Source organism: Tenrec ecaudatus, chromosome 8, assembly GCF_050624435.1.
Source record: "Tenrec ecaudatus isolate mTenEca1 chromosome 8, mTenEca1.hap1, whole genome shotgun sequence".
NCBI classification, from domain to species: domain Eukaryota; kingdom Metazoa; phylum Chordata; class Mammalia; order Afrosoricida; family Tenrecidae; genus Tenrec; species Tenrec ecaudatus.
Window position 1 is genome coordinate 44,781,972 of NC_134537.1, and position 22,228 is coordinate 44,804,199.

General features: G+C 42.1%; 1 protein-coding gene across 1 annotated transcript in view; it reads right to left on the minus strand.

Annotated features, from left to right (window-relative positions):
• Positions 1-22,228, minus strand: part of SLC49A4 (solute carrier family 49 member 4) — a 100,035-nt gene that overhangs the window by 36,388 nt on the left and 41,419 nt on the right. The window contains exons 3-5 of the mRNA XM_075556326.1: positions 20,398-20,663; positions 18,398-18,527; positions 4,216-4,324 (exon numbers count right to left, since the gene is read on the minus strand). Coding sequence (XP_075412441.1) covers positions 4,216-4,324; positions 18,398-18,527; positions 20,398-20,663 — 505 coding nt within the window. The remainder of the gene's footprint in view (positions 1-4,215; positions 4,325-18,397; positions 18,528-20,397; positions 20,664-22,228) is intronic.

A 22,228-nucleotide genomic window follows, 5' to 3' on the forward strand; every position in this document is an offset into this window, starting at 1 on the left:
TAAAAAATTACATGAACATTTCTGAAATTACCAATTACTGCATGGATTAAATAGTATATTACACAAAGCTGAAAAGCAAAACAATGAATTAGAAGAAAGGCCAGTACATAATATCTAGCCTGAATTGGGGAAAGGATAGATGATTTAGAAGGGAGTATGAAATTCTAATATACGTAATCGAAGCTTGTGAGTGGCCGAGTGAGGTGCAACTACTAGCCTCCCCCCGTCTCTAAAGAAAGAAGAGTGATGAAAAGTGACTCATGGACACAATTAATCCAGGGGACTAATGGGCCGTGCCAAAGACCAGTCTGCACAACCCCTAGAGCAGAGAACTAGGTTGCCTGGCTACCATTCCCAACTACTGTATATAAGCGAGTATAAGCCAACCCGAATATCAGCCAAGGCACCTAATTTTACCACAAAAACGGCATTAAAAATGTGCTGAGAAACTCGGCTTATACACGAGTACAGTACTCTGAGAGGGATCGCATTGGAGCAGTGGTCCTCAGCCTCCCTCACGCCGCGACCCTTTGATACAGCTCCTCATGTTGTGGGGACCCCCAACCATACAGTCATCTTCATTGCTACACTGTCATTTTGCTACTGTTATGAATCAGGCGACTCCTGCAAAAGGGTCCTTCGACCTCCAAAGGGGTCACGACCCACAGGTTGAGAACCACTGCATTAGAAGGTCCTGGACAGAACGGGAGAAAAATGTGGAACAAAACTCCAACTCAACAAACGGCCAACCTTACTGGCTGAACAGTGACTGATGGACCCGACAATGTGGTCCTTCCTTACTCTTCAAGTCTAAGTCTACAACTCCACGCACCATCCTGGCTCGACTTTCAGCCAAACATTACAGACAGGTATACAAGGGGAATAAGAACACTAGTGAAGTACATACACCTTAGCATCGTCAACCGTTTAAATCAAAAGGGCAGCATTTACACAAAGACCAAGTTTCGAAGGCTTAGAGAAGGCGGAGGAATGGAACGAGAAAACACAGGGAGGAAGTGGAATGTGGATGGTGCATTGAGGAGACTGCACTGAATGAGATGAAATGTGCATGAATGTTGAATGTCAAACTGAGGATCCACACAACCCACAATAAGAAGTTAACAAGTGTGCAGGCCTTGATGGAGGGCATGATGAGAAACAATGGTTTCAGATTTTGATATTTTTAGTTAACAAGTTTCTTATGATTTTTATAGCAATAAAAAATTCAGGAAGCCTGAATCCTCCTAAAGATAAAACTATAAATAAAAATGTTTGCTCTAAATTGAACTGTGCCTCCTCTCCAAATATGTGCTGGGAGTCCTGATCCCTACGCTTGATGATGTGACTCAGTCTGGTCACAGGATGTTCTCTCTAGTCTGCACGACACAGTGTAAGGTGTGTCGGATACCGCATCACGTTAGAGATGACAGAAGAAGGCCTCGCCTAGAGTCAGTGCCCTGACTTTAGACTTCGAGCATCCCAAACTGTGAGAACACAAGTTTGCTTACTAAAGCCACTCAGTTGTGGTTTCTCTGTGATACACACACTAAAAAGATAAAGGCGTGTTCTTTAGGCAAAAGAAAAATGATCACAGATGGAAGATCAAAGTTACAGGAAAAAACAGAGCAACAGAAGGGTAAATATAAGAATGAGTGACAATGAATATTGAACTGTGTAAGACAATTAACATTAATGTCTTAACTTTCAGAAACAATAGAACAAATGATGAAAAGAGGGTTAAACGAAGCTAAAGGGTTCTAAGGGCCTTGGGTTGTGTCGGTAAAGATAAAATGTACTAATTTATAGTGAACATTAACATGCTAAGTCTGTACGCTTTATTTCCCAGTAAAACCACAAAATAATAAAGTCTGTAACTACCAAGCAAATAGAAAGGTAGGATGAAAATATTTAATTAACATAGAGAAAAATAAGACACTAATTAAAAAGGATAGTTTAGCCAAATAACAATTTAAAAACACTAGTAAAATGGTGTACTCAAAATCCAATTTATCAGTAACTACATTAAATATAAATGGACAAAATATTCTCATTAAAATAAAGATTATTAGACTGGATAAAGAAGAAAATAGAGACATATTACTTGCAAAAATTATATCTAAATAAAGTTTAAAAGATTAAAAAGCAAGGAAAACAAGTTGATTCTTGTTATTCATAGTAGTGATATTTTACGAAGTTGCCACAAACAGTGAGCTAACGACTACAGAACCACTGCACCTTGGGGAATTACAGTCTTGGGTTCTTGTGAGCCTCTGGTCACATTTTCATCACCTGGTTTGTATAATATCTTATCTTATGTGTGTTTCTGTCTCAAGATACCCTGACTGGATTGTATTATTGATGATTTAACATTGATGTAATGGTCAACAGTGGTGGCTGTGTTCTTGTACTGAGCCCAAGTTGTGCAAGTAGGCCTAGGTAGAATGCCATCTAGGGCCCAGTCCTTCCTGCTGACGCTCAATCTTCGTGAGCAGGATTCATAGTACTTTAACATACTGCAAATGACATCTCAAAGAGCCCGCGTGGGGCTGGGGGCAGGCACTGGGCTGCTAATATACAGTCAGTGGTTCAAACCCACCAGCCACTCCTCAGACGAAAGATGAGGCTATTTGTTCCCATCCCCTTAGGGAAGGGTCTCGGGGAGGAACTGGAAACACAGGGAATCCAGGACAGATGATCCCTTCAAGACCAGTGGTGAGAGTGGGGATACTAGGAGGGCCGAGGGTGGGATGGGGTAGAAAGAAGGAACCGATTACAGCGATCTACCTGTGACCTCCTCCCTGGGGGACAGACCACCACAGAAAAGTGGGTGAAGAGAGACATCGGACAGGACAAGATATGACAAAATAATAATTTATAAATTATCAAGGGTTCATGAAGGAGGGGGAAGCGGGGAGGGTGATGGGCAAAATGAGGGGCTGATGCCAGGGGCTTAGGTGGAGAGCAAATGTTTTGAGAATGATGAGGGTAACGAATGTACAAATGTGCTTTATACAATTGATGTATGTATGGATTGTGATAAGAGTTGTATGAGCCCCCAGTAAAATGATAAAGAGCTGCATCAGCCCTCAATAAAATGATTTTTTAAAAAGATTACAGCCTCAGAAACCCTCTACATTGGAATTGGCTAGGTACTAGTGGGCTTGTTTCTTTGCTTGCTTGGGTTTGAGGCCTCACCACTTTGGGTGGTAACTGCTGGACTCTATTATTTTTGTGCTGTTTCCAACTCCATGACTGAATTCCTGTTAAGTAGCTTTGCCCTGTACATGTGCAGTTCAAACCGCAGCCAAGGGCTTGCTGGGTTCCCCTAACAAACTAGCCAGGAGACTTAAAAGAGAATCCGGGTAACACATGAAAAGATATTATGGAAACACCACATTGGTATACAGCTGCCTAGCCTTCACCTGGTCAAAAATTAAAATGACTCACACATCACCAAGTATTAGTAATTGTGTGGAAAATGAGAAATTCTTGTGTATTGTTGATGGGATTGCATATTGGTACCATTTTATAAAAGTTCTGCATCAGCTATCAAAGTATGCATACACTGTCACCAGCAACTCCAGTCCCACACAAACATGCAACAGACACGTGTACAAACATGCATCAAGAGAAACAACGAAAATATCCACAGAGCACTGCCTGTGATGCTGAAAACTGGAAACGATCCAAGGTTCTTCAAAAGCACACGGAATTATTATTCAGATGATAGAATATCACACAAGTGCATTGCTTCCATTCACTCTATTTCACCCTTTTCTACCCTTCTGGGAACAACGAGGAGGAATGGATTGCAGGAAGCTCTATGGCTACTGCTTTAAAAGTGACCTAGTCCTACACCGAGTCTACAGGAGAAATGAAAAATCAGCGTAGGATGGACATCCATTTGATGATGAAATTGTTTATCTACTTTATTAAGTATCAAGCCAGGATAAAAGATAAATTCAACACACTAAGACTGGCTCTTCATTTTTTATCTTATTTAGCAGCAGCATCAATAACACCCAAGAAATGTAAAATTCAAGGCTCTTATCAAAATCAAGGTGGAAAAAAAAGTCAGTAGTTTTTACTAGATAGAGATTTCATAAGGATCTAGCTGTTTCAATAATACATAACCTATGCTTTGAAGCTAAAACTAATATTTATATTTTAAATGAACTAAAATGCCCACAACACATAAAGAAGTAAAATACTTACTTGGCTCACATGCACTGGTGTTAAAATTAAATCCAGAACTCCAGACCAGCCGGCAAACACCCCCAGTGGTATGGCGTACGCCAGAGCAATCATCAAAAACCTGACATTACTGTGCAAGAGAAAGGAAAGAAAATAGTATTATAAATTAAATCACCAGAAGTTAAACTCTTACTCATGAAAAATTAAGTCACTCGGAAACTGGCATATTTACTTTTTACTACAAATTCATCATATTGTTTAACATTCATCAGTGTTCATGTTTTAGAAATAAGCAGTGAAAGGGGAGGCAAACCTGCATGAGGGCCAGTGACTGTTTCTCCCGAGGAGCAAGGGGTTGCGGGGATAGGAAAGGGTTAACAACAAAGGGTTAACTTGATAGTTTCATCACTTTCTGTTTTTTGAAACAAAGCCATAGTTGTCTTTATTTTTGTTTGTTTTGGTTTTTACCACTTTCAGATTGTAACTCAGAGTTTGTTTTTTTATTTCTCCAGTTTTTTTAATCGTTTTATTAGGGGCTCGTACAACTCTTATCACAATCCATATATACATCAATTATGTAAAGCACATTTGCACATTCATTGCCCTCATCATCCTCAAAACATATGCTCTCCACTTAAGCCCCTGGCATCAGGTCCTCATTTTTTCCCCTCCCTCCCCGCTCCCCCCAATTTCTCCAGTTTTGATTAATACAATTTCCAACAAACTTTAACTCTCCCTGCTACCAGTCGATTCTGACTCTCAGTGGCCCTCCAGGCAGAGCAGCCGTGCTCCGATGTTCCTGAGACTGTAACTATTCCCAGGAGTAGGCGCTTCCTGCTCCCCTACACTGCTCACCCTGTGGTTGGCAGCCAAGCCTAACCCAATCTGCCACGTGGGCTCCCTAAAGTGTCCAATAGAGAGTGTCATTTAAATACTCAGATTTAAAGACAAGGGTCCTGCAATGATGAACGTGACCAGTCTCTTGGGTAAGTGCTCTCACGTAGTTCAGAAAGGCGCAATCCTCTCCTACTGCGCTCTCTCTCTCTCTCTCTCTCTCTCTCTCTCTCTCTCTCTCACACACACACACACACACACACACACACACACACACACCCTTCTTTAGACACAGCACAATGATTGTTGAAGTTATTATAAGGTATTTTGTTGTTGCTTCTATGTAACAGAATTTTTGGTCCATTAATTTGATATAGGCAGGCTACTGTTTTCTGAACACTAATTTTGAACTCAGTCCCCTCAATCTCTTCTTGTCCCCAAGAAAACCACAGCCTTTGACATTAGAACGGACCTAACAATGGGGATGGCTTAATTGATAAGACAATGATATCCCTGAATGCTCTCAGTGAAGATGGAATCTAAATATTTATTAATATAACTTATGTCCGTGCAAAGAGATTGGCTCAGAAACATCTTCATGGTTTGAGGCGATGGCTCTAGGATTACTCCATCACGGTTGGCCAGTTTTCAGCCAAACGCCGCACAGGTCTGTGTCTGTGCACACACCTTAGTACAATCCACCACCTGAGACCGGGGCTGCATGTGCCCACGGGCTAAGTTCAGAAGGGTGGGGTGCGCAGGAGCAGAGGTGGGAAATGCAGGAAGGAGGTGGGACGCATGCGCGTTGGGGCTGAGGAAGCAACATGGAAACGAACTGGTGAACAGAAAACTGATAATCTGCTCTGTAAACCTGTACCACCTCGTTGCATGTAAAAGTTTATCATTCATTTAACTCTCTGAAAGTAAGAAACCTGAATCTAGTTTTAGAACCATTGAAAAATTACTCAAGAAAAGGGAAATTTGAGGTTTAATTCATCTGTTAGTTCAAGAGTTAAATCTCTAGAACAGTGGTTCTCAACCTGTGGGTCATGACCCCTTTGGGGGTCTAATGACCCTTTCACAGGTGTGGCCCAATTCATAACAGTAGCAAAATGACAGTGATGAAGTAGCACCAAACATCATGTTATGGTTGAGGGTGACCACCACATGAGAAACCGTATGAAAGGGCTGCGGCCTGAGGAAGGTGGAGAACCGCTGCTCTAGAACATCTTTCAGTGTCCTCTTCTTCCCTGTCCCTTCGTGCCTTTGGGACATCTCTGGCCCTTTGCTGCCTATCAATGATGGCTCTGAGAAGCACATTCCCCCTGGGGACTGTCGCTCACTCTATGTGGCTGTGAGGTGCCATCAGTTGGTTCCAACCCATAGCAACTGTCTGTACAAGAGAACGACACACTGCCCTGTCCCATCCCTGTCTCCATGCCTCTCCCCACAACTGCTCCCATGCTTGAGGCCGCTGTGCCAGCCCATCTTGTCAAGGGCCTTCTCTGTCGCTCCAGACACTGCTCTCTGCTGACTACAGGTCCAAGTAGAGACAGACCTGTCTGCTCGTCAGCGGAAATGACTTCATTGTGCTCATTTGGAACTTTTACCTGCATCAAGAGGCAGTTGTGCAAACACCTTGGGCTACTAAATGCAAGGTCAGCAGTTCGAAACCACCAGTTGCTCCACTTTCTACTTCCCTGAACAGTTGGTTTCCGAAACCCACGGGGCAGCTCTACCCTGTCCTCCAGGGTCTCTGAGTCAGAATGGACTCTGTGGTTGTGAGTTGTCTAACAGGTATGCGCACCTGTTTCTTATGGGCCCTGCAAAGGCATTTGGCTGTATGGACCAAACAAATTATGGGTAACACGCAAAGAAAGGGAATTCAAGCACATTTCACTGTCTTCAGGTGAACTCTGTACACAAACCACAAGGCAGTCATTTGCATAGAGCAGTGTTTCCCAAAGTGGGCAATTCAACCCCCGCAGAGGCGCTGGAATGATCCAGAGGAACTGTAAACGTAGACACTTAAACGCTTTTGCCGAAATCATGAGTTATAGTACCAACATTTTTCATGGTTGGGGGAAGGCACCGAATAACTTTTTTCTGGAAAGGGGTAGTAAGCCAAATAGGTTTTGGGAAACTATGGACAGAACAAGGGGTTACTTCATGGTTTAAAGTCAGCAAAGATGGGCATTAGGGTTGTATCCTTTCACCATATTTGTTAAATCTATATGCTGAGCAAATAGGCGGAAAACCGGGTGACGTGCGGAATGTGGCACCAGGATTAGAAAGGCACTACTGACGAAACACACAATATTCCTCTGCCCCCCCCATGACCCCCCTATGACCCCAGTCCTACCTACAAATCCGGCTAGACCGGAGCTCTCAGCATGCGGAATCCTGGACAGATAAACCCCTCACGAACAGTAATGGGCATAGCCATACCATGAGGGGAGGGGGAGGATGGGGGGAGAAGGGGGAGAAAGGGGAAACTGACTATAATGATCGATATATAACCACCATCCTCCCAGGGGGATGAACAACAGAAATGTGGACAGAGGGAGACAGCGGTCGATGTAAAATATGAAAATAATAATTTGTAATTTATCAGGGGTTCATGAGGGTGGAAGGGCGGGGGAAGGAGGGGAAAAAGAGGAGCTGATACCAAGGGCTCAAACAGAAAGAAAATGTTTCAAAAATGATGATGGCGACATATGTACAAATGTGCTTGATGTATAGATTGTTATATGAGCTGTAAGAGCCCCTGATAAAATGATTTATAAGTCATAATAATAGTAATAAATAAATAAAAAGACAGAAAAGGTGAATTAAGATTGAAGTTAAAAAAATTAGACTCATTATCAATCTGCAGTATACCGATCACCTAACCTTGCTTGCTGGCAGTCAAGAGGACTTGAAGCACTTCCCAAAGAAGGTAAAACATGACAGTACCTCAAATGTAAAGAAAACACAAATCCTCACAACGGAACCGATAAACATGATAAACAGAGAAAAGACTGAAGTGGTCAAGGATCTAATTTCACTACTGGAAGCGGCAGTCAAAAAATCAAACATGTTGCACTGGACAGACCTGTTGGAATAAGACCTCTCTGAAATGTTAAAAGGCAAAGATGTCATCTGAAGATGGGGATGCTCCTGACCCAAGCAATGGTATTCTCAATCACCTCATATGCTTACGGAAGCTGGACACTCAATAAAGAAACTGAAGGAGAATCAATGCCTTGGATCACAAGACTGGGAAGAAAATGGCTATAGCATGGACTGCCTTAACACGCAGGAGTGTCCCTTCGGAGTGAGAATGGCGAGACTTTGTCTCGTGTACTTTGGACATGTTATCAGGAGGGGGTCATGCTCGGCAACGTTGGAGGGTCAGGGTAAAGAGAAATAACACAGGGGCGTAGGCACAGCAACAATTCTGAGGCTGGCTCAGGTCCAGCCAGCATTTCATTCTATTGAGCAGAGGGTCAATATGAGTTGGAATCAACTCTATACTACCTGAAATTATAAATATGCTCAAGGAATTAAGTGGAAAAAGGCAGCCTTTAAGGGTTCAATACAATTTTTAAAAATGTTTCAAACTTGATGAAAATCATTAGCATATAAAACAAAGATAGTAAACTTTAAGAAAAAGAAACACAAAAGCACATATCTACACTAAATGTAAATGGATTGTACTTTAATGAAAAGGCAAAGATTGTCGGTTGTATTAAAAATAAGGCAACTATAGGCTGTACACAAGAGACACCCTTTGGATAGATACAATTAAGTTGAAAAGCAGAAAGGTAAAAAGAGAAGAAACCACATAAAAATGGGTTTTTCAAATACTTAAGACAAATAGGAAAATTAACCATTGGACCAGGTAATTTTCCAGTTTCTGCCCAGATAGTGATCCGTCTCAGGGGGGAGTGCCCTCTTATAAAAGCAACTTTAGAGAAACCAAATCTGCAAGAGAGAAATATATACTCCAGTACTTAAAAAACAAACAAACCCACACAAGACACATGTGGGCGAATGGAAACAGTCTTGAACTTCATTACGTGTTCACGCCTTGGGGACCTAGGCCAGCAGAGGCAAGATGCCTCGGTGGCAGTGAGACTACATATAAAGTAGAAGCAAAATAAAACATGAGAAAAAGGGACCTCCCGATGATACACCCTTGAATAGATCAGGAAGATAGAATAAATCTACACATTTAACAATACTGCCTCTGGCAAGATAAAAACAGATTTACAAAGGGATACAATTCATATAGTCATTGTTCTATCATCTCACATATAGAACAAGCAGATGAAACAACCAAAACGAATCAATGAGGGTTTAGAAGCTAAGAAGCCCAATGAACCATGGATTCTAAAGGATGTGTACAGAACGCTGTAACTGAACGAGGACAAAGACACTCTCTGTGAGTACATACAGAATGTTACAGAAGAACACATGCATCACAAAAGAAATCCCCAGAGACTTCAAAGAATTGAAGCATCGCTGCTGATCACATTGCACTGTAACAAAAAAGTTGTAACAAAAATGTACACAGAAACTCTTCATGTATCTGGAAATAAACAAATACTCTCTAAATAACATGGATCAAACAGAAAGCATGAGGGAAATTATAAAAATAAAGTTTCAACCAATTAATGATAAAATATAACATCAGCTTGCTGGGTATAACAAAAAACATACTGAGGAGGAAATTAATGTTTTAAACACATAGAAAAGAAAGGCTGAAAATTATCTAAAAACAAACTATTAAATCAATTACTCTTGCCATGAAAAACTTACCCCAAAGAACACTCTAGGCCCAGATACTGTCACCAGTAAATTCTAAAGAGACATAACATACCTTTAGGTTTCACACAAATTCCTAAAGAATAGAAAAGGGGGATCTTCACAAATTCAACACACCGGTAATACTGATAAAAAAACACCCGGCCAGGATACTATTGGGAAAGACAATTATTGACTACCTCATAAGAGCACAAATACAGAAATATTAAAAAACTATAGTTTTTGAAACTAATATCTTAAAATATTTAAAAGAGGTAATCCATCACAATTAAATTGTGTTTATTCACAATCAAATTGTGTTTACAGATTACTGTAACATTTAAAAGAAAAAAATGATCTCTATAGATACAGAAAATAAAGGTTTGAAAAATCCAACACTCAGTCATGGTAAGTGTTGTTCCAAAAAAAGAAGGGCGTGTTCATAACTTTAAAACATCAAACTTCGACTCTCCGTTTGAGACGTGAGACAGACCAAGGTTCTGGCTAACACCACTGCTAACACCCTGCTGGTCCTAATTAGGAACAGTGACAGGAAGAAGAAAAAGGCATACAATTTTAAAATGGAGAGGGAAAAAAGGCTACTATTTGCAGATGTTGTGAATACCAGAAAACCCAAAGTAATGTGAAGACGCTTCAAAAATTCACGGAAAAATTGTTTAATCCAGAAACTTTTTGAAGCCCCCTTGCATAAAAGCAGATTGTTAGAATTAGTTTTGGATATACTGTGAGCACATAAATTCTTTTTATGAACCAGCAGCAGGCCGAAAATGTCATTCTAGAAATTTAAAAATCTCAAGCAAAAATAACCTGATACTAAAACTTTAAAATGTACACAGTTCCACATGGAAGACTAAGAAACACTGAGATGAATCTAAAAGGCCTACATGGACCGAAATACAAAGAGAAGCAAGGCAAAATACAAAACCCCAAAACAGAAATGCTTGGACCAGTGATTTATGGCAAAGCTGATTCCACCTTGCAAATAGTAGGAAATGATAGTATTCAGTCCATGCTGCTGGATCAATGAAAAATCCATGCTGTAAAAAAATGACACTGTTCCATATTTTAAAAAAATCAATTTTTGCTGATTACAGACAAATTTCTGGTTGACTGTTTAAAACAAAATGCAAAACCATACAGATTTTAGAGTATGAGATATAAAAACATCTTTGTGACCTTAGGTTAAGAAAAGATTCCTTAGGCTGTGTACAAAGTTCTAATCATATGGGGCTGGGGAGGATAAATCTGATTAGACAAAAATTAAGAACCGCCATGTATCTAACGAGAATTAAGAAGAAAGTCAGAGAGTAGAAGATATTTTCAATACTTATAACCAAGAGAGTTTACATAGCAGATATATAACTAATCTCAGAACAAAAAAGGAAAAACCCATAGATAATACTGTGAGAAACTGGGCAGGAACCTTGAATAGGCAGTTTTTAAAAAGAAAAGCTCATATGGCCGTTACACATATGAAAACATGCTCAGTGTTCCTGGTCATCAGGGAAGCGCTGGCTGGAAGCACAGTGCAGTACCAAGGTACACCCACCAGAATGGCAGAATTCAAGTCTGACAACATCCTAAGTTGATGAGCAGATGAAGCAGCGGTCAAAGTGGGAGGGGAAAACTATGCAGTCCATCTGAAAGTTTGGCATTATTACTGGACTCAAGAAGTGTATACACGGTGGCCTAGCAAGGCACAGACCCAAAGGAAGGCAAGCACGCGCATTAGGCACGTGAGGAGAGTTTTCACAGCATCCCTGCTGTAACGCCCTCGGAGTAGAGAGAGAACTCACATGTGCGCCAGCCTCAGAGACGGGTAATACCCACATAGTCACACAACGGGAAATACGACAGTGCACGGTTGCATCTCACGGAATAAGGGTGGCTAAAAGAAGACAGACACAAAAGGGTAATTTTGATGGCATTGATTCAAAAACGTGCCAAAGTAGAGCGCAGTGTTCAGGCACATACAGAGACGATGACAATGGAAAATTAAAGCAGCCCAAGCAGGAAGGAGTGCTTGTGACTGGGAAGTGGCCCACAAAGGAGTTAGGATTGGCAGGGAAAGACTAACTGCCCCAACAAGCTCAGACTGAGTTGGAACATAACATTTTCCCATAATGACCAACCAGGCAAGACACCATTCAGAATAGTAATTTAAAATATAACGCACCAGGAATAAATCAGGACGGCCCAAGACTTCAATGTAGAACAAACCAAAAATCCAACAACTTCAAAAACAAAACTAGAAATCCATATATCAATTCACCTTATATTAATCTGTAGTCAAAGCAAAATCACAATTAAAAATTCTAGTTGTGAGTGGGGGGAGAAGGGAGGAATTGATCACAAGCATCAACCTAGAACCTCCTCTCAGGGGGACGAATAACAGAAAAGTGGGTGAGGGGTGATGAAGGATGATGTAAGATATGGGAAAAAAGATATGGAAAAAATCTATAACTTATCAAGGGTTCATGAGGGAAGGTGGGTGGGGAAGGGAGGGGGGAGAAATGGGGAGCTGATATCAGGGGCTAAAGTGGGAAGAGAGTGCTTTGAAAATGATGATGGCGGCATATGTACAAATGTGCTTGACCCACTGGATGAATGTATGGATTGCGATAAGAGATGCAAGAGCCCTCAATAAAAATATATTTTTTAAAATTCCAGTTCTAATTTTTAGAAACTCAATATATACAAGTTCTAAAGTTTACCTGGAATAATAAATGTCCTTGGCGAGCTAAGCCATCCTTTAAAGAGACGAAAGAGGACCAGTGTTCGATCAGAAACTAAGACAAACCGCGTAGTCGGGGTGATGAAAACAGTGTGGCATTGACTCGGGAACCAACAGAATAATGGGAGAGGACAGCGCGCTAAGACACAAAACGTCCCTGCATAACAAAGGTGGGCACTACGAACCAAAGGGCTAAGGGTTGTTTGGAAAATGGTGGTGCTCATTTCACGGAGAAAACGCCGTGTCACTAGATAACATCACACAGGAAAGTGGCTTCTAGGTGTGTGTGAAAGGCCAACGTTAAAGTATAAAGCGGAGGTTAATAATTAAGGACGACATGGATAAAATGAATCGCAGATGACAGAATAAGAGTGGATATCTGTAATTTCTAAAATCAGCAATGGATTCGTATCTAGACTATGCAAATCATTAAGAAAAAGTCAGCAGCTCTCATTAAGAAATGGGCAAAGCTATGAACAGGAATTAAGAGAAGGCAAAACCTAAAAGGCTCACTACCGCATGATGGGAATTTCCAAGTTATTAATACTCAGAAAATGAAATGAAACCTTATATTCATTTATACCAAGTAGGCTGGTAAAATGTTTGAAAACGAGCAATGCCAAGTTCAGCAGGCTTGAGGTGGTATGGGCACTACAGACAGACAGAAGTGTAGCTAGGGGTGGGCATGTTTCAAAAGCAACCTGCCAAGACCTGACAAATTAAGCTTAAAATATCTTGACCTAGCAATCTTGCTTGGGAGGCGGGGGTGTCTATTTACCAAGGAAATGCTCAGCCTCCAGCTCTCTGGATTTGAGTCCGCAGCCTGCCATGCTGCCTGCCTCGGGAGGCCTGAGCTGCCTGCATCTTACCTGCTGACCTTGGCGTCTGCAGCTAGAAGTTCGCTCGTGGACCTACAGAGATGGGGGGCAGCTACTCAAGTCTGATAGGAGTCCCCTGCCCACAGACTTACAACTTGCCGGCCTCTATTACTGTGTGAGTCATTTCTTTGATATAAAACTTTCTAATAGATACATCTATAAGCTTCATTGGTTCTGTTTCTCTAGAACAGTGGCTCTCAACCTGTGAGTTGTGACCCCCTTGGGGGTCGAACAACCCTTTCACAGGGGTTACCTGATTCATAACAGTAGCTAAATGACAGTGATGAAGTAGCAATGAAAATAATGTTATGGTTGGGGGTCATCACAACATGAGAAACTGTATTCAAGGATTGTGCCATTAGGAAGGTTGAGAACCACTGGTCTAGAGAAACCAGAGACAGTAACCAATATAGAAATGTCATTCAGCTTAAAAGCAGAGGCAAGAGAAGGGACTCTCAGGGACAGGAAACCAATCACTGCTGTGGAAACTTGGGAGCAGCACATTCATGTTACTCGTCAACACTAGTGTTAAATGGGGGAATTAGAATCTGGAAAAGTTATTCCTAACAAATGCAGGAAGTGAGATTTCAGGAGCTCTTTGGAGAATCAGAGAAAAATGCGTGGTGGGCTAGAGGTGAGACCTGGAGAGCCCACCCTGACTGTCGTGGCCAGCCCGCAGGTGAGTGGTTGAAGCAGGTAATCCTGGAAAGAGACGGATGGGAAGAGACAAAGGGATATTTGAGAAAGGGATGTGCATAAAGGCTCTGGATGGACAAGAAAGACCTGATAGCTAATGCACTTAGACAGAAGGAAGATTTTGGTGTCCAGGTAATTAGAAGCAAGAAGGTGTATTGTGGTCAGAGTGATCATTTTACATTAGCGTTTCCTCGAGAAAACCACTTTTCTGTGTTACTCCTTAGCTTCAAGTCCTTAAGTGACTCGTCAAGCCCTCAGCTGCTTGTTTCCCTCGAGTGGCCTCTGACTCTCAGTGACATCACATATGGAGAAAGAAAGGTGGGTCCTAATTCTCACAAAGGACAGCAACCGCAGTTTGTTGCAGCAAAACAAACACTGTAAAAATATCCCTAAAGATACCCACATGCACAGCATTAGGAGGTATTTTCAGCAAACACACAGAGCAACCTCAGTGGTGTTGCGGGTCCGGCCAGACGGCTGCAGTGTCGCTCACACACATGCTTCGGCTCCTCAGTGCACATGGAGTGCGCCTGCACTGGCTGCGGGCGAGTCAGCCACACACATGGGAAGCTTGACATGGGAGGATGAGAACATGTGACAGGCACGGAGCGAGTGCAGGCTGCTGGGAGGGGAGCCAGCGGAGAGCCGCGCAAGCCTTTCTCTGTGCAAAGCATGGTGTCTGCCAAGCACAGCAAAGTGCAGTGTAATAACATGAGGTGTGCCTGTGGTGGATCTGATAAGACGTTTCCTCTCAACAATCCAAAAAATTACCAAAGAAATTAGTTTTCTGGAATCAGAATGCTCAATATACTACTTTAAAATTATTTTTAGAAGGATCCAACGACAGTATTAACGGTGGTCAGCTACAAAATGGCTCGGGTTCTTGAAGACATGCATTAAAAAAAAACATTTTCAGAGATGGAGGTATGGCAACAGTTGCTCTTAATTCAGCGATGGAAATGTTATCAGAAAATTACGAAAAGACTAAAAAATATATATTCTACAAAAGTGAAAGATCTTTAACCATCAGAGAATTGCCTATAGAATATAACACTTACCTTATAATATCAAAGATCTTTTTATTCAAATTTTGAAAATTTGCAAATATTTCTACTTTCAAATAGTTTAATATGAGTGGCACTGACCAAAGAATAATTTTTTGACTGTGAATTTTATGAATTCTAAATATAGATCAAGTATTCAATGACATTTTGGTATCTGAATGGAGAAAATCTTTAAATAAAAAATACACACTGGATTTCAAAGCTTTTGTGTGGATAAAGAATGCAAAATATCTCATTTGATAATTTGAAATATTAATTACAAGTTAAAATGACAACATTTTAGAGTACTGAACTGAATAAACATTAAAATTAATGATTCATTTCTTTATAGATTTTGAGGTTACTAAAAAAGTTTAAATTATATATGTGGCTCAAATTATATTTCTATGAGACAACACTAGAGAATACAAAAACATTGTTTACTACTACAAGGAGCTTACCATCTGGGATAGAAAGATTAGATCAAAAAGAACTAGTGAAATTGCTAGAGGATCAATAAAAATTCAAGACAACTAGGTGGAAAAATTCAAAAGGCAAGTTCTCCTAGTCCAGTTGCAAATCTCACTCATAAAGAAGACTAGAGAGCCCAAGGATCAAGTTCAAATCTCACTCATAAAGAAGACTAGAGAGCCCAAGGATCAAGTTCAAAACTCACTCATAAAGAAGACTAGAGAGCCCAAGGATCAAGTTCAAAACTCACTCATAAAGAAGACTAGAGAGCCCAAGGATCAAGTTTAAATCACACCCATAAAGAAGACTAGAGAGCCCAAGGATCAAGTTTAAATCACACCCATAAAGAAGACTAGAGAGCCCAAGGATCAAGTTTAAATCAACACCCATAAAGAAGACTAGAGAGCCCAAGGATCAAGTTTAAATCACACTCATAAAGAAGACTAGAGAGCCCAAGGATCAAGTTTAAATCACACCCATAAAGAAGACTAGAGAGCCCAAGGATCAAGTTGAGTACCAAGGCATTTGTGCTAGCAAGGGCAGCAGTTAATCAAACTATATTTAAGTTATGTCAATAAAATAAGATAGTAAGCTTTTTCCTAAGTCTGGTCTCACAAGTAGTATAAAAGATCATTTGAAGTGATATCTGAATAAACATTTTATTAACTGTGTATTGACCAGTGTGTTTCTTGTAATACTCATTTGGGAAGTACAAATAAAATGATTAGTATGGCAGGGAAAATAAGCACGTGAACCCCATGATTCTACAGGTACTATTGGTGGTGTGGTACAGGGGTTGGAAACAGAAGAGCCAATCTTGTTGCTTACAATTTAAAAATGATTCGAGAGCCAGCTGGCACTGGACTTCTAAATCTTCCCAACAAGTGATTCAAACATTATTCGATAGCCATCAATATATTTATAAACAAATGAAATCATCATTATCAGAAAACAAAATTCTAGCTTTATATTCAATTTTACTTCAGAGTCACGTTTGTAACAAAGAACTACATATGGCTCTTGAGCCTTGGTTTGCTGACCCTGGAATGGAAGGCTATGCACTGGGCTGCTAACCACAAAGTCAGCAGTTCGAACTCACCAGCCACTCCGAGGGAGAAAAACGAGGCCAACTCCTGTAAGGAGTTATAGTCTTGGAAACAGAGGGGCAGTTGCACCTTGTCCTATAGGCTCACTATGGTTGGAATTGACTCGATGGCGGTGGATAAGTAGTATTTAATATGGTTCCTTTTAAAAATTATTTAAGTAAAATATTTAAATATTTTCCTTTAAAATATTAAGTAAATAATAATATAGGTATGTAGCTAAGGCAAAAATTATAAGGTGGTTTTGTTCTGGCAATTTTTGATAGATTCGTGAGTGGAAACACTTCTAAGATATTTCATTAATCAAAAATTACTATGATATACCCCGAGGTAGTAAATGGACTTCAGGCCTCTGCTCATACCCTCCCTCAATACAAGAACACTTTGTTCTAACAAATCGGCAGCCTGAGATGTTCACCCTCCCGACACAATCACCAAAGACAAAACAGGTTCATAAGCAAATGTGGTGAAGAAAGCGGATGGTGTCTGGCTATTAAAAGATATAGTGTTGTCAGTGTAAGGCATGAAAAAATAATAATAATTTGTAAATTATACAGTTCATGAAGAAGGAAGTGTGGGGGAGGGAGGGGAAAAATGAGAAGGTGATACCAAGGGCTCAAGTAGAAAGAAAATGTTTTGAAAATGATGGCAACAAATGTACTAATGTGCTTGACACAATCGGTAGATGTATGGATTGTGATAAGAGTTGTATGAGCCCCCAATAAAATGATTTTTTAAAAAAGATATAGTGTCTGGGGTCTTAAAGGCTTGACGTTAAATACGTGGTCATCTAGCAGAGAATCAACAAGCCCCCATGGAAGAAGCACACCAACCTGTGCGATTATGAGGTGTCAACGGGATCACATAACAGGCATCAGAAGACCCAAAACAAACAAAAAACCATATTGTGGAGAGCGAGGGGGGTTGGAGCAGAGACCCAAAACCCATCTGTAGACAATGGGACACCCCCCGCAGAAGGGTCACAGGGAAGGGATGAGTCAACCAGGGTGTAGTATAGCACCCATGAAGCACACAATATTCCTCTGGTTCCTTGAGACTCCCTCATCCCCCACTGTCATGACCCCCGTGATGCCTATCACTTCAGACTAGACTGGAGCAGGTACACAGGTCCAGATAAGAGATTAGAGCTCACGACATACGGAATGCAGGAACAGGAATGGGACTATTGATACCAAAGGGGTAGGGGGAAGGTGGGGAGAGGAGGGGAGGAAGAAGGAACCGATCACAGTGATCGACACATAACCACACACCCCACTCTAGAGGGGCGAACAACAGAAACCGACAGCGGTCAGTTTAAGATATGAAAATAATAATTTATAATGTATCAAGGGGCCACAAGGGTGGGGGAAGGGAAAAAAAGAAAAACCGAACCCAAGGGATCAATAGAAAGTAAATGTCTAGAAAAGAACAATGGTAACATATATACAAATATGCTTGATACAAATGATTGTTTTAAGAGTTGTAAGAGCCCCAATAAAATGAGAAAAAAAAGACAGGAAATAAAAGATCAAAGTGGATTTAAAAAAAAATTACTATGATAGAGTATCTTAATTGTGAAATGATCTTAAAGGTAAAGGTGTTCATCCAAACGATCCAATGACTAAGTACAGGTACCTTAATAATCTACAAAAGCTCCGCCGATAACTCAGTCGCTGGCTAGCTGCAGCAACACTGGGCGGGAAAGGAGGCCGGGGCGGGAAATAAGCTAACGTTGCAGCAAAAATCAAGCATACGGCTCCAAATTCTGAAAGAGGAAAGAAAAATTAATAGGGTAAAATCCTATCCACGCAACACAAAGAACCTACACATTTCAAGTATTTATTTCTCTAACACATATTTGTGAAGCAGCAACTAAGTCCTACGGATATAGAGATTAGTAAAATATAGTATGGTGGCTCAGATAGCTCAGTGACTGGGATGCAAAGAGGTAAATGCCACTAGGACAGAGGCAAAAAAGTCATATAAGCCAAGAATATTGGGGTACTAGAGTACACCAAGGGGACACTGGTGGCACATGACTGTCACTGGAGAGGTGGCCGTGGTGTTGGTCTGAACTCACCACGTGCAGGCGAACACGCCTGGTGGTCTGCTCCCACAAAGACTTCCAGCCTAGGAAACGCTATGGGGCGGCTGAGTCTGACTCCCAGGCATACCCACGGTGTACGACACAGGCAAGACTGAAGCAACTGTAGACTGTTACTCCGAAGGGAACGGCACTAAAAACAACAGTACCTACCATAAAACAGGATGGTGAAACCTAAGTCCAGGATGCTCGCCCTTAAAAATGGTGCTCAGAAAGAAAGAATGTGATGAAAAAACAAACAAACCTGGTAAGCACTGGATAAGAGGGCTTGCTTGGCCAACCGTAAGTCATTGTTCTAATGTATAGTGCAGGTCAGGCCCAGTTTATAGGTGATATTGGAAAACAGAACATAACAAGAAAGCATCCAACAATATGAAATCAAGAGACTGGGTAGAATTTAACTGAAACACTGTACAATATTAAATGTTAGAAAACAAAATGACTATCCAAATCATCTTCGTTTGGTTTCAACAGAGAAAGGAAGGTTTCTGGGAGGTCTAGGCACTGTTCAAAGAGTTTTTACACTTGCAAGTCCAAGTTCTTATGCCAATTAGTGCAGGGGAAAAAAGGTACAGTATTCATACAAGACACTCGACCGCGGACAATTTTATTTAGTTCAGTTAGAAACAGAAAGACTGTTAACACATTCACGTGGGGAGTGTGTGGATTCTCAACCTCTGTATTCTTTGTTAATCTGAAAGAAAACAGAAAATAAACCACCCCCCCCCCCCCGCATTATTGTAGAGGGGACTCATGAGCGCAGTGACTAAGCGCTCATCTGCTACATTCTCAGTTGGCGGTTCACCCATCAGCCGTTTTGGGGGAGAAAGCTGTGGGAATCTGCTTCCTTAAGGTTTCCAGCTGGTGAACCCCATGGGGCAGTTCAAGTCTGTCTACGGGGTTGGTACCAGTTGGCATTGACTAGATAGATGGCAACGGGTTTTCTGGTTTGCTTCTGGAGGAGACAGTCATATAAGAGCGAGCGAGGACTTGCCTTCAGAAGTACAGAGAGAAAGGGTCTCAGAGAATGTTCTGGAAAGGTCACTATCCTCTATTTGTAGACTCAACCTCCAATGAAGGGGGTGAGAAGCTGTAACTTAAACTTAGGGAAATGAGGTCAGAGAACGCGGACAATCATGGGGGAGCTGCGAAGGAGGAAATGAGCTCAGTGCTGACCAAGCGTTGTTAAACTATTAATCAAGATGGCTATTACATAGATTGATTAGCTAGCTAGAGAAGACTCTAGAAAGTGGTTCATACAGTGCTCAACTGTAAATGAATGAGCAAGAGAAGTAAAGTTAAGAAATAACCTGTCACGCAGGGACAGCCTTTGAACCCAAATAACTGCCTAGAAAGGGTACAAGTGTCAAATGGAGATCTCGACTTGATGTGACAGATAGAGCCTATCATGTGGAGCGATCCAGAGGAGCCCCCTTAAACACCCGGTGTGAAATGGCCTGACACCCACCACAGAGAGGGAACACTGGCGTCGAACCCAATCCCACCAGTAAGCAAACAGATGTCACAGTACCTGTGTACAGCACGGTGTCTATGCGGCCTTCGATGTGGGCCCTGCTGCTCTCCGCTGCCAGAAGAGGAGCCGTCCCGTTCGGAGCCGGGACAATGAGGGGTCCGACGAGAAAGGCACACGCCCCGCCCAGATAGCTGAGCATGGACGCAATGGCCGTGGCGGTGGCCCGCTCGTCTGCAGAAAACCACGTCGTGGAGAGGAAGGGGGCTGCGTTCATTACCGTCGGGCCTGCCAACCCATTGAACAACTGTCCCGCGTGGATTAGTCTGGAAGTAAAAAGAAAAAAAATGATCAAAGCCGGGCGGTAGCCAGAGCAGGCACGTTTCTAAGGCAGAGGTCGGCTGTCCAACGGCCATTTACCCATGGCGATGAGCATGTGTGTGTAAACAAACCGACACACCTGAAAGGGGCAGTGCACTGACAGTTGGTGAGGGAGATCAAATATAATAATTCTTAGCATTTATTCAGCTCCCAAGTATTTCCTGAAGCCGCTGATCTGTTCCACATACCAAACGAGTCAAAGACTTAGACCCACATCTGACTCCAAAACCCATCCTCTTTCTACTAATTGGCTGCTCATAAACGGATGCCACCAGCCCTACGAATAATCCGCTGAGCCCACCAGTTCAAGGCTCCTTTGTGCCAGCTCTCAGATGTGTGAAATACAAAGCAGTGTCTGAGAGTCTTCTGACAGACAGTAGCTGGCTGAAGAGTCAAGAAGCCTGGGTTCTGGCCCAGCCCTGCAACTAGCCAGTTATGGACCTCACCTGGGAAGAAGAGGCCTCATTTAAATTCAACACACGGTGACTGAGGACCTGCTCGGGGCAGGAACGATAACCGAAGGATCTGTGAGCCCTTGCGTGGTACAAACGTTACCAGGCTTGGCTGTTAACCAAAGGTCGGAGGTTCAGGTCCACCCGAGGTGCCTTGAAAGGCAGTGCTGGTGATCTGCTTGCTGACACTTCGTCACTGAAAAGCGCTGGTGCCCCAACACGCATGGGGTCGCCCTGTGGCAGAACTGACTTGACGGCAGCCCGTTTCTGGTTTAAACGCAGGACCGCTCGGTCCACTCTGGTTTTGAATATTCTGATTCTGACTGTGGTTGTAAGGACTGGTGGGGAAAGTCTCTAGATTCCATTCCATTTGATCTCCTGCTGTCTTTCCCTCAATATTCTACTTAGCTCTCTCTCCTGTTCCTTATTGACCCAATTCCTTTTCCTCTTTGGAGACATTCCCATTCAAGGGTAGCTTTGAAGGGGGGGGCAGGGGGAGCCAGGAATCCAAAAGCACAGACAAGACAGGTAAGCAAATCGAGCTGCGCTCTCTGCCTTAGACGCGGTACTGACTATGGCTTGCACCCCGCTTGTCTTGCTTTGTAAGTACCACGTGGGAGTCGAGTACCTCTCTTTTAACAGCTGGCCCCTTAAGCCACTCAAAACAAACTTCCTGAGCACAGAAGGAAATAATCAATGGGCATCTGAGGGAAGGGCGGGCAGAAAGGTAGCCGCGTAAGTGCGTGGGATGTAAAGTATGTGAGCCAGGTCTGCCCTATCTCTGATAAGTGCGGAAGAAATTATTTGAGGGCAAAATGGCATCGGCATCACTAAATTCAGAACACTGAGGGTGTTTGTTTTTATCTTCTGGTGGGAGGGCAGTGATCTTCTTTCTTTCTTTTTTCTTTGTTTGCTACCCTGAAGCCTGAGTGACTCTTCTTCTCCCCACTACCCCTCTGCAAGGGATGTCCAGCTGTCTACAGATGGGCACTGGGTCCCCATCACGCACTCCCCTCATTCACGGTGATATGATTCCCCCACCCCCCCCCAGCCTTTGT